The 14,130-nt window shown below is 37.0% G+C and overlaps 1 protein-coding gene across 1 annotated transcript in view; it reads right to left on the reverse strand.

Moving 5' to 3' along the window:
• Window positions 1–14,130, reverse strand: part of snta1 (syntrophin, alpha 1) — a gene marked incomplete at its 3' end in the record, with an annotated part of 45,376 nt that overhangs the window by 17,083 nt on the left and 14,163 nt on the right. Inside the window, exon 2 of the mRNA XM_037679822.1 lies at window positions 13,324–13,509. Within this exon, the coding sequence (XP_037535750.1) occupies window positions 13,324–13,509 (186 nt within the window). The remainder of the gene's footprint in view (window positions 1–13,323; window positions 13,510–14,130) is intronic.

Here is a 14,130-nt window from a genome sequence, read left to right on the forward strand (position 1 = left end):
TTTTTTTGTTGTTGTTTTTTTATGTAGTCAGGTTGACCAGGAAGAAAATACATTAAGAAACTGGGGTCAAAAGTACCATATTTTCCACAGTAAATGTTGCTCCGCCTTATAAGTCATATCAGTCCAAATATGCATGATAAAGTGGAAAAATCCATAAATACGTTGCTTCGCCATGTACGTCGCACCTATTTTGAGTCACCGCTGACGCGTTGCATTTGTTACACGTCACAGCTGACATCCCAAAAATGTGGGCCAAACCCGGAAATGTAGGCTGGTGTTGTGCAAAAAAGATTGGCTGCCAAATGGCGGCCGCGGGAGTGTGCACGGGATGACTTAAACAAGAATTTAATAAGATTAACACATAAAAACAATTATTTGTTTGCTCAAAAGTATAGCAAAGGTGTGTCTTAGTCTAAGTTTTCCCTTAATAAATGCACTTTGACGATCAAATCAGATGCATTTTCAAAAGCAGATACGCAGAAACATGAACACGCAGAGGGACAAGTCGTTGTCCATTTCTACAAAATTTAACAAGATAATCACCTAAAAACAATTATATGTTAGCTCAACTTTATAGTAAAGGTGTGTCTCAGTTGAACTTTTACTTAATAAATGCACTTCAATGGTCAAATTAGTTGCATTTTGCCGGGGCAACGCATCGAAATGAAGTCGATTCATTCAACTTTTATTTAGACAGGTTAATCCCATTGAGCCTCGAGGACTCATTTACAAGAGAGACCTGATTTTGATTGGACGGTTGCTCCAGGCAGAGGACGGTGGCAGGCTATGGCAAGCCAACTGTCTTATAAACAGCCACTTTTACCTATTACATGATACAACGGCATGCCACACTGCTCGAATGCCATCTAGCAGCTGAAACTGGTAGTGTTCAATATTTTCAGTCAGAATGAATGAAAACGGTCATAGATCAGCCAAAAATTAGTTTATAAATATGGGGGAAAATCCTTAAATATGTCGCTTCTATGCATAAGTGACAGGGCAGGCAAATTATGCAACCAAAAAAACGTGACTTATAGGGCGAAAATTATGGTAAAAGATTTTGTCCAATGCAGAACTTTAAATTGGTTCTTCTAATTATCAGAGAAATTGCTTTATGATGACCCCTCATTTATTTATGTAAACAAATATGCAGGCTTGGAATCCCAAAGTAACCAAAGATGACAAAAAACTACCAGGCTTCTGAGAAAATGCTTCCAAACAAGGCCAAGCTGCTGCTGCTGCCACCCACCAGATGAACAGATTAGCTCATTTATACACAAACTCTGCAGCTCAGTCAAAAGACAACCACTTGAGAATTTGCTTTCAGAAGCTGTGAATTAGGAAAATCTCACCTGCCTTGCTGAGCTTTTCAACAAGTCAAAAAGGAAATATCCTCTAGATCAGAACCACAGCAGGAGGCAGTATAAATACGTGCAAATTAATGTGCGAGTGAATATGTTATACATGAGGAAAGTTAATTTACAGATCCAGTTATAAGTGAAAAGATAACATGACTGAGACGTCTGCTGCCGTAATCCAACCTAAAACTGCAGAAAGAAAGTCTGAGAAGGAAGAACATCACAGACCAATGTCGCCAGCAGCATTTTGTCTGCGTTTAGCACTTTAAAATTCATTCCCAAAGTCATTTTCTATACATCACGCACTCAATTTTGAATCAGTGCAGGAAGATAAGCGGAGGATATATATCTATGCTGGCCTTGCTTAAAAAGATTATACTGTCTCCATCTTTTTTTTTTTCTAGGGCAATATTCACGCGTCCTTGAAAAAGATTGATTTGCGGATAAAAACATGATTTTTAAGCCCTCAAAGCAAAATGCAACTCAGACTACAAGCTTGAACACTTGAGCAGAAATGTTTTACCATTTGTTTAATCTGTCTGTTTATATCACATAAAACATTGTGGTTTAATATTGTAATCTGGGTTTTGTAGTTTCAGTTTTTTATACCTACATGTTACATTTCCATCGTGCTGCTGTCAGTCTGAAGGTCAGTGTACAACTTGGAGGTAATAAAGAATTTAAATGCTTTCAGCTACTGATCAAGGTTTCTCTCTTAGATCAAGAGGTTAAATGAACCCTTTCTAAATACAACTGATTCATTTAAGGATCATAACTGAGTACTAAGTGTATAAATTAATTTGCTGTACAAAGTATTGCACCAATCTATACATAAACACAAATTCACTCGTTATTGATACTGGACCCTTAATCTTCTACAGTATATTAAAAAGGTATAAGTGCAGAGATATTTGTGAGCTCTTTTTTGAAGGCTGACAAAGCACCCTTCAACTGAAACATATGTACTTCTTTTCAATTAAATCCTAACTAAGACCCCCCTGAATCATATTCCCTCTTTAAAATGTGTTCACATTCTGCAAGTTTCAAAGCAAGTAATAAGATCCTGAGGAGTAGAGATGACTCAGTGCAAACTTTGACATGTTTGACAGTTTTTGGTCTGATGAAAAGTGAAATGAAAAATCTCTTAGTCAACAAGAATTTTTGTAGTTTAATGATTATTACATGAAATGAAATTTCATTCCATTTTGACTGGTGCACTTTACAATTTTGAATAGCCGTAAATTTTATATTATTATGATTATTATTATGATTATTATGATATTCAGAATAAAGTTGCATGAAAGAGGTTAAACAGCACAGTAACTCAGCAAAGACTGTGACAATTATCTTTCACGTCCAGGAATGTGCAACAGTTTCGTGACCATGAACTGGCCACTGAAGTAAAAATAAATAAGTAAATACAGTGCCTTGCGAAAGTATTCGGCCCCCTTGAACTTTTCAAACTTTTGCCACATTTCAGGCTTCAAACATAAAGATATAAAATTATTTTTTTTTGTGAAGAATTAACAACAAGTGGGACACAATCGTGAAGTGGAATGAAATTTATTGGATGCGTCAAACTTTTTTAAGAAATAAAAAACTGAAAAGTGGGGCGTGCAATATTATTCAGCCCCCTTGCGTTAATACTTTGTAGCGCCGACTTTTGCTGCAGTTCCAGCTGCAAGTCTCTTTGGGTATGTCTCTATCAGTTTTGCCCATTCTTCCTGCAAAACAGCTCGAGCTCAGTGAGGTTGGATGGAGAGCGTTTGTGAACAGCAGTCTTCAGCTCTTTCCACAGATTCTCGATTAGATTCAGGTCTGGACTTTGACTTGGCCATTCCAACACCTGGATACGTTTATTTGTGAACCATTCCATTGTAGATTTGGCTTTATGTTTTGGATCATTGTCTTGTTGGAAGATAAATCTCCGTCCCAGTCTCAGGTCTCTTGCAGCTTCAAACAGGTTTTCTTCCAGAATGGTCCTGTATTTGGCCCCATCCATATTCCCATCAATTCTGACCATCTTCCCTGTCCCTGCTGACGAAAAGCAGACCCAAACCATGATGCTGCCACCATGTTTGACAGTGGGGATGGTGTGTTCAGGGTGATGAGCTGTGTTGCTTTTATGCCAAACAAATCTTTTTGCATTGTGATCAAACAGTTTGATTTTGGTTTCATCTAACCAGAGCACCTTCTTCCACACGTTTGGTGTGTCTCCCAGGTGGCTTGTGACAAACTTTAAACACTTTTTATGGATATCTTTGAGAAATGGCTCTCTTCTTGCCACTCTTCCATAAAGGCCAGATTTGTGCAGTGTACGACTGATTGTTGTCCTATGGACAGACTCTCCCACCTCAGCTGTAGATCTCTGCAGTTCATCCAGAGTGATCATGGGCCTCTTGGCTGCATCTCTGATCAGTCTTCTCCTTGTTCGAGATGAAAGTTTAGAGGGACGGCCGGGTCTTGGTAGATTTGCAGTGGTCTGATACTCCTTCCATTTCAATATGATTGCTTGCACAGTGCTCCTTGGGATGTTTAAAGCTTGGGAAATCTTTTTGTATCCAAATCCGGCTTTAAACTTCTCCACAATAGTATCTCGGACCTGCCTGGTGTGTTCCTTGGTCTTCATGATGCTCTCTGCACTTTGAACAGAACCCTGAGACTATCACAGAGCAGGTGCATTTATACGGAGACTTGATTACACACAGGTGGATTCTATTTATCATCATCAGTCATTTGGGACAACATTGGATCATTCATAGATCCTCACTGAACTTCTGGAGTGAGTTTGATGCACTGAAAGTAAAGGGGTTGAATAATATTGCACGCCCCACTTTTCAGTTTTTTATTTCTTAAAAAATTTGACACATCCAATCAATTTCATTCCACTTCACGATTGTGTCCCACTTGTTGTTGATTCTTCACACAAAAAAAAAAAATCATAATAATTATCTCTATGTTTGAAGCCTGAAATGTGGCAAAAGGTTGAAAAGTTGAAGGGGGCCGAATATTTTCACAAGACACTGTACATTTATTAAGATGGTGGGTAGCATGGTGGCTCAGTTAAAAGAGCTGCTGCCTCTCAGGAAGCAGGTTGCCCCGGTTCAAATTCCAGTTCGGGGGCCGTTCTGCAGTTTGCATGTTCTTTCTTTGCATTGTATGGGTTTTCTCCAGGTACTCCGGTTTTCTCTCACAGACCAAAAACACGCATGTTGGACTGACTGGTAACTCTAAATTGTCCCTAGGTGTGAGTGAGAGAGTTGTGTGTCTCGTTTGTATCTATGTGTCTCTGTGATGGACATGCAACGTGTCCAGGGTGTCCCCCACCTCTCGCACAGTGATAGCTGGACATGGACACATTGACTCCCGCACCCAAAAAGCAAGAAGCAGGTAAAAGTTAATGGATGAATGGATATTAAGATGGTGTTTAAAACACATTTAATTATGCGCATCCATCCTTTGGTGTTTTTTTTGGTTTAAAAACAACCACAACAACAACAACCACAACAACAACAACAAAATTATAATCTTGTTACCATGAAAATGGAAAAAAAAATGGTTTGAATTTCAAAATGTGATCAAATATTTAAATATTGACTGATTATTAGATAATACAAGTAGTTTTGAATGTTATGGGTGTAAAATAATTTCATAGTATAAAGAAAGAAAAGAAAAAAAAAGTTTTTAATGTCTCAAACTAACATGTCTCGTATTAAAGTGTGTTTGAAGCACATATTAACTGTGTTAAAGTTGACTTTTGTTCCCCACAAAGTACATTTCTTAATAAAAATTCAGACTCAAGTAACAAAAGTATTTCTAAACAACCAAAAGCTTGGAAATGTAACTCCTGTTTCTGTTTAAAAAAGGGACTAGATTGTCAAAACCACACTGGACTTTGTACAGTTAATCAGCAGGTTATGTGAACTCCTGCCTGCAGCTCAGTTGTCATGTGTTCATAGGTTTAAGGATTCAAATGAAAGTCAACAAGAAAAAAAAAACATGGAATAGTTATCAGTCTAAGCTATACAAAAGATAATAATAAACTAAAGCTCTCTATTGAACAAAAGAAAACTGAGCAGAATTTAGGATCAGGAAACTAATTAATAAATGCAGAACAGGCCTGACAATCACCAAATCAAGACCAGGTGTGACTGGAGAGAAGAAAGAAAGACCAACAGAATCAAATGAGAGCTAACAGTTATAGAGAACATGTAGAAACCCAAACATCAATGGCAAATAGCAGCATAAAAAGGACAACCTCTTATCACCTGACCTGTTTGTGGAAACGACTAGCAATAAAGCTTATTTAACTAAATCTGCCTCATCCCATTACGTGTACTGCGAACTATACATTGCTAAAAAAAAAAAAAAAAAAAAAAAAATTAAACAGTATAGCAAGTGCCAGAAGAGTCTTCAAAAGTCTTCGCATGGGAACTCTTTTTCCCAGTTTGCCAGTTACCCTCTCTTATGCAAACCCAAACTTCTGAAAACACAGAAAATTGCACATTTTACAATTCAAATTTAATTCTAATAATATCTAATGCAAAAGAAAAATGTAATAGAATATAAATTATCCTGCAATTATGGAAACTTTAGTCTAATATCTGCACCATGTGCAATCATGGACATAACCTCTAGGATCATCACATATGGTATGCAAATTAAGTCTACACTGTATCTTTTCATTAGATCCAAGTCTTTTCTTGTGTAAGATGGAAAAATATTTTTGTTGACTGTGTCTAGCCCTTGATAATTGCTGTTCTCCTGCAGAGGTAGATACTTTTACTTTTAACTTATTTTGACTTTTTTTGGATGTATATGTGAGCATAATTTCTGAATAAGACCAGACTGTTGAAGAAAGAACATCACTGGTAACTAAATTATTACACTTCTTTCTGAAGTCAGGAGTTTTAATCTGCTTTTTACCCCAAACCAACCAGTCAAAATATTACCCAACCTTGGTATTTGTGTGGTCCTTAACACATTGAAATATAATATGAATATTGCTGCAATTAACTAAAATGCTACTAACAAGGTAATGTCTGTGTTGCTGCTGGTTTTCATCATTATTCTGATAATCTATTTGACTATTGTTTCTGCAAACCCAAGGTGATATTGATAATGTTCTGACAACTGGCTCAGATTTAAAACAGATGTCAGGAATAATGGTCAGGGAACGGCTAGAAAGGTAAAGGCCACTATTACAGAAAATTCAACATGACTTTGGTGATTATTTTTCCTTGACAGGCCTTTGCCTTTTGTTGCAGTAGCTCATGTGAGTTTAATCAGTAGGTGCCCTTCATCTTGCCCGTTTCTTTGGCCAAGGCAGTGCTACATTCTTCTTTTGCATTTCAAAACATTCTGTACCAGCACTCAAACTAATAGGACACGTGAACAGCACACACACAAACTACACACTGATCTCTATGAAAGAACTTGAACGCATGAATTTGACCTCCACATTCCCACTTTCTTTGGTGTCTGGATCTGTTCTCTTTAGCTTTGTAACCCTGTATTTTTCAATACCTTTATCTGTATCACATTTTAGATTCATGTGTGATTGCAAAGTTTGAGGGCAGAGTCAAAACTTTTCAGGCTTAAATGGCCCGGGCAGCAAGAAAGACACACCAAAAAGAAAAGAAAAGAAAAGATATGATCCAATGTTACAGAGCTCAGATTTTATTTTTTTTATTATTTTTTTTATATATTTACACTTTTTGAAAAACAGTCCTTACAGCTTCACAGCAGAAAAACATGGGTTCCACTTTCCTCAACCACCACCAAGAAACAGAGTACCGCCCGTTTTAAACTACCCAGCTTTTAAAACATTAGCCAGTACCATTTCTAATTAAGGGGTGGAGCCAACATTTACATTTTCTATATGAAAATAAACACACACTTAACTAAATTAAATATGTAGGAAAAAAAAAAACATTTTGAAACAATAATTTAAACAATGATTTAATTTAAACAATTTAAAGCCAAACAACAACCTAAGCCCAACCAGAATCCAAAACATCCCCCCCTCCCTCTCAATCAATGTGGATTTTCCCAATGAGGCTGATTGAAAACACCAGTTCCCTGTCAGCACTGCTCATGGGTGCGCTTCCATGGCAACACATGACCCGGTGACCTCAGAGAAAAGGAGAGAATGATCAGAACAACAAAATCTTTAAAGTTAAATTAATAAATTGTTCACCAGGTTTAAACCTTTCCCCAAACACACACACACACACACACAAAAAATGCATTAAGTTAATTTAGATCATAGAAAGTACACCTGTTAGTGAAGGGGTAAATCCCTCACAGTGACATTCTGTAAAGTATGTAACTGTATGGGAACCTTTTTCTGCCAGGCCTTGGTTGCCCAGAGAACAACTGTACCAGCTGGCAAATGATTTTTCAATGGAAGCAATAAGCAAATCTAACAGACAATAATTCCTGTGTAATTGTTTCAAAAAGCAATAATTTTACATTTTACAAACTCTCACATTACAGTAAAATAAACAAATTATTGTGATACTGACCCCATTTTAGATTTGAATAAGGGGAACTGCTGGCATCTACACATTTACTCTCGTTTCCGTTGCAACTCTTCGGTGGTCGATAAATATACATTGATAGTGTGATTTTAACAAACAAAAACCACATTAACATATAAATAAGGAGACGGCACATGTTCTTACATCTACAAACCCACTCACCAAGTCAAGCCGTAAATGTCACTGGAAGGAAACGAATGCAGCTGTGGTTTCGTGGTTTCATTTGGTCTGTTATATTTCTTTGACCCTCTCATGTCCTCTCTCATTTACACGCATTGATTATTCCATCACCACTTTGTTTCAAGGTGTGACAGAAAGGTCAGACTGGACTCCGGTGATTTAACCTATGAATAGCCGTGCACAACTTTAAATGACCAATGCAAAGATTCACAAACATTCACACTCACCTGAGAGCTGGTCAGTTCTGCCCTTTCCTACACTGCTGGCTGCTAAGCAACTGTGTGACCCATTGAAAGCATGTGATTTAGTCAAACTCAATAGTGTACAATAGTAAAACTACTTCCAGCTGTGCTATATACTGTATGTGTAGCTGGGAACCCTTAACCTTCACAAAAACACCTCACAAAAATAAAGGCCTAGGATTCCTTGCTACGATGAGAAATGACAAAGGTGAAGCCATTTTGGTAAAATTTTCAAAATGTTATGCACAATCTCATGTGTAAGATATTACACTAAAAGTCAATGTTGGGAATAGGGCTGGACGATACGGACAAAACTTTTATCACGATATATTTCTTAATTTCGGTCGATAACGATATAATTCCGATATCGCTATAAACATATTAGTGTATATTTAGTGTATATTGAGTGCTTAGTGTATATTTAGTTGATGTTTTTCTTAGTTCATATCTTAGATGTTATTACTGTTTTTCTTATACATTTTATTGTTGGATGTAACTGGGACCCCGTGTACATAATTTTGCTCCACCACATGTACCACATGAGGTGCGAATGACAATAAAGAAACTCTGACTCTGACTCTGAAACAATATAAAAGCCTCAGAAAAACTGTACAAACTGTACAAATAAATTAATGTTCACCTTTTATTTGTATTTAGCCTTAAAAAGAATGAAATCACCGTCAAATAAACATAAAATTCTCAACTTTGTTAATATTAATAGTTTTAACGTTAAACAACAACATAACCGTTTCTCTTTAGATACATCTGGGGGTGTTGTTTCAGGGACATATTGGCTCAAACTTTTATTGTGCTTCATCTTCTGACTATCAGCATATTCTATTGAGTGGAAGTGTGGAGCAAGTTAGATGTTTTCCCACCGCTAGTTGGATTGACTCTCCGTCACATTTTGCAGCACACTGAAACCTGCAGTTTATCGGATCTTAGATAGCCGAACCACTTCCACACCACCAAATTAGTTTTTCCTCTCTTATCAGTTATGTCATCTGCTTTCTCTTCACTTGAGAAAGCTTGTTCAGTCACATCCTGACGGTCATGGGCACTCACTTTGAAGCGAAAACTTAACTCGCGTTGGCGATTAGCCTAGCCTGCTACGGCTAACGCCTTCTGGACTCAAACTCTGCGTAACATCTACGTCACCACACACTTACGTAGTTGTGTCACAGCTTTTTCTGTTTGGGTTGAAACTTTAAGTGTCCGCTTCAACCCAAACAGAAAAAGAAATGTGTTAGTGAAACGCTGTAATCATATCGAAATATCGAAAATGTGCTGAAAACTCATATTACCGTTATTGAGCAAAAGTATATCGTGATATATCAATATCAAATTATTGCCCAGCCCTAGTTGGGAATGACTCATAGCTTCTATTCCATCAAAATTTAGCTTAATATATGTAAGACTGACTGACTGAATTTTAGACATTTTAATGTTTGCTAATGTGGAATAGATTTGGAGGCCATCTTGAATTGGATTTACTCAAAAGTTAGTCAGTTATAGATGTTTCATTAAAATCTATTGAGTTGTTCAAAATACATTTTGGTAACAGAAACAGGCTTGACCCAACAGTTACTTTTAAAGTTTTAAGCAATGCTTTTATGAAATGAGCAGCACTTAGAATATGTGTTGTGATTGGATCATGAGACACTTTAGCTAACAACCAGACAGTGTTGACTTCAAATACTTAATGGTAAAGTTTTAAATAACAAATATGGTATATTTTGTCAGAATTCAAAGTGTATGTTGTGGATCACTCGCAGGTACTATCACAGTCAATCTTGAGTTAATATCATTAAAACTAAATGTGTTATAGCCATTTCATGTTTGATTTTAGTTCTGTTAGCTGTGGCGTTCATCTTGAACCAGGCTGACTCTAAAAGTTAATTAGTTGTACATGTATATTTGATGATTAATTTCTGCAAATTTCAATAAAATTTGTCCAGTGGTTCAGAACCAGTTTAGTAATACACACACACACACACACACACACACACATACATAGACATCCTCAAATACACACAGACACAGGACAAACAACTAACATTATTACCCATCTTTTGCTTTTCAGCAACTTTCTTTATGGTTTTCAGTCTGATCCACATAAACAGTTTTGATAAATTCAGTACACACATGCTGAATTTACAAATTAATATGATGTCCTTGAAAACGTATTTAATCATTATTAAACTGCAAAAGGGATGAAACAGAGCTCATCTGTATTTCACTGTGTGCTGCTCCAATAAGCAAAATGATTAAATGTGTTTGTTTACAACCCAAAATCCTTACAGTGACAGTGTGACAGACTAATATAACTTCCTAACAAATTGTGAAAGCACTTATCTGGGAGATTAACGTATAACTGTTCCAGATATTTTAATGCAGCGGGAGCTATTTCACCTTGATCCCAGTCAAGGCCGACTTTGATATGAATTTTACTGAGCACTGACATCCGCCTTGAGCATAGCAGTGGTGGTTGGTTGTTGCCGTGCTCGTATAAAAAATATCCAACCTTTAACACTGAACCGCTGCCAAGAGTGAGTTTTGTTTCTTAGTAACTTGATAAAATGCCAATGATTGAATAAATGAAATAAAACACTATCTGAACTTTGTCATTATTTTCCAAGCATTTTCACAATAGCTAAACAAAATCAGCAACTTGAGAACTGAAACTGGAAAGTGCAACGTTGTAAAGGGTTGACTACAAAAAACAACAGCTTTTACTTTGTGTCTTCTAGTTCATATTAAAATTCCAAAGGTTTCCATCTATCTATAAATAGGTATCAGCCATAGGTGTCATCTACAGGTCAGACACACACAAACACAAGCAAAGGAATGTGATTACATAAAAGTAGGCCTACAGTATGTGCAGGAGCATACAAGCCCACACTGAGCCCCTCAAGTTAGCCTCTTTCGTCCCACTCCTCTATCAAATCCGCAGGGGGAAGGAATACCCATGAAATGATTCCTGACATGAGGGATCACGGAGCAGAGCTGGCTGAGCCGTCTGACTTCAACACTTTTCCTGCCTGACTGTGGACATGTAAGACAGCTGGATTTGTAGGGATTTCTTCTGGTTGTGACTCTAGCTGAGTCATCTCTGATTACTGAGGTTAGCCAACTGTACAGGTTATTCTACAAAAACATTCAAATCTCCTTTTTTTTTTTTCTCTCCAACAATTGTGCATTAGAAACTTGCTTTACATCAATCAGTGCTGCAATGTTTTAGGTCCACCTCTTCAGTTGCTTGCTAACACAGAGGTAATTATCCAATCACATGGCAGAAATGCAGTGAATTTAGGCATGTTGACTTGATGAAGACCGTTTCCTGACGTTTAAACCTTTCATCAGAATGGTGGAGAAAGGTGATTTTGAATGTGACATGGTTGTTGATGCCAGAGAATTTCAGAAACTGCTGATCTCCTGGGGCTTTTATTTTTAGGGTTTGCAAAGAGTCATCAGACCAGACAGTGATTTTTTTCCACTCTCTTAATGTCCAGATTTGGTGAGCCTGTGTGACTTGTAGCCTCAGTTTCCTGTTCTTAGCTGACAGGAGTGGCACGTAGTCGTTTGCTGCTGTAAACCATCTACTTCAAGGTTTGACATATAATTCAGCGATGGCATTCTGCATACTCTGATGGTAATGATTGGTTAATTGAGCTACTGGTACCCTACCCTGCCCATTCCCCTCTGACTTAATACATCAACAATGTATTTTTGTCCAAACAACTGCTGCTCACTGGATATTTGTCTTTTTCACACTATTCTCTGTAAATCAAAGAGATGGCTATGCATGATAATTCCTGATAAAGTGGTTTGCAAGTACCGGTAAACATTTACAATGTGTGGCACATCACATCGGGCCAAGGATTAAGTTGCAAGATGGTGTGTTGAGATATAGACAGCTAGGACATTGGATAAAAAAAAATTGTTATGATCGTATTTGGTCAAATTATGATGACTAAACACCTTATCCATGGTCCCTTGAATGAAATGTCTGAAATATTATTCTAAAGAATATTTTGAAGCACTTTTCTGAGCAGTGCTAACAACTAACAATGAGTGGAAAAGTCTGATATTTCAGTTACATTCCCTGCATGTAACTCCTGGTACAGGGGTTGTTACAATAATAGCTATGCATAGAATAGCTATTTTCAATACCAGCTGGGAAATCCTAATATCCAAATATGGTCTGAGGTTTTCTTTCAAATTATGTCAAGAAATCATGATTAGAACATGTTAAAAATAGGATTTAGACTCATTTTAGCAAGACTATTTCTGGAATCACCCATTATATCAGGGTAATTTACGTATTTTAAAAAATGTAGCTTAAAAACTCAGGAATCTGAAAATAGGTTTAGTTAGTTTTGACTAAATTTGACTTAATCTTAATGTAATGGTTCACATATGATCTAAAGTAGACTTAAAATACAGGTTTTAACACAAAATAGTCATTTTTGTATAAAATAGTATTAAAAGTAACAAAGAAACACACCTGCAAACATGTTTTTCAGCTCTAAAATGACCTTCATTGTGTGTGAGTCTAAAGAGTTCAGTAATTAGGAGCCTTTCCAAGATGCTCAAAAACGTCAACCACAAGGGATCAAAGTTTGATATTAATCAAATTTCTCTTACAGTACGTGATTTAATAACATTAAAGAAAATTTGTTCATGCATCAAAACAAAGTGAGAAATGTTCCCATTATAGACAGTGTAGGTGTAAGTGCTCCACATGATCAACAACATTTCACTTTGGTTTTGTCACGCTCTAGAATATAAAAATTAAAAATTGCTAACTGGTAGCTTCTTTATTCAACAACCTAGATAGTGATGACAAAGTGGTTTTTGTAAATAAACCCAAATGTCCCCTCATTTCACTAAATAGGGGACACATGAAAGCAGAGGTAAAATAGAAGCAGGGCAATGAAAGAGAAAAAGTAGAATCATAAAACTTTTTGTTTGTTTCTCTCAGAATGAAAAATACCTTACCTTCAAGGACGACTTCTTTGCCTGTTTTTTTTAGCGCTTGCACAGCCTCATCGTGTGTGGCCTCTCGTAAATCATAACCATTGACAGACAAGATGGCATCACCAACATAAAGTGCTTCAGTCTGATCAGCAGCCAGCCCTTTGAAGATTTTGGAGATGAGGATGGGCATCTTATTTTCCTTTCCTCCTGTATGACAAAAAAAAATAAGAAAAAAATAATTTCAGTCACGTTCTACATAATTACATGGTAGTTGTTGCACTGTGCATTTAGGCATGAGACAGAAATTAATATATATATATATTTTAGTAATCACAAAATCAATCCAAGGTGTATATGTACCAGAAAACGCCAACAAATATATATACCATACCATATGATACCGTACCACTTTATTTATAGAGCACTTAAAACAGCGACAAGGCCAACCAAAGTGCTGTACAGACAAAACAACAGGTAACACACAAAGCAAAATACAAAATGAAGTAAATCAGAATATAGACATAAAAACTATGCAGATAATGACGAAAAACCAGTGTGGAGCATTCAGGATCAAAACACAGATCATCTGGTGTTGAAAGCCACCGAATAGTAGTGGGTTTTTAAACAGGGCTTGAAAACCGAGAGGGAGGGGGCCTGTCTGACAAGCAGAGGTAACTCGTTCCAAAGTCTTTGTCCTGCTACAGAGAAGACCCTGTCACCTCTGCACATAAGACGAGATCCTGGAACTGTGAGGAGCAACTGATCTGCTAACCTCAGGGAACGTGGTGGGACATACGGTTGTAGCAGATCAGAGAGATGGGGGGGGGG

This window comes from Nematolebias whitei, chromosome 7 (genome assembly GCF_014905685.2).
Source record: "Nematolebias whitei isolate Nwh7 chromosome 7, NemWhi1, whole genome shotgun sequence".
Lineage (NCBI taxonomy): Eukaryota > Metazoa > Chordata > Actinopteri > Cyprinodontiformes > Rivulidae > Nematolebias > Nematolebias whitei.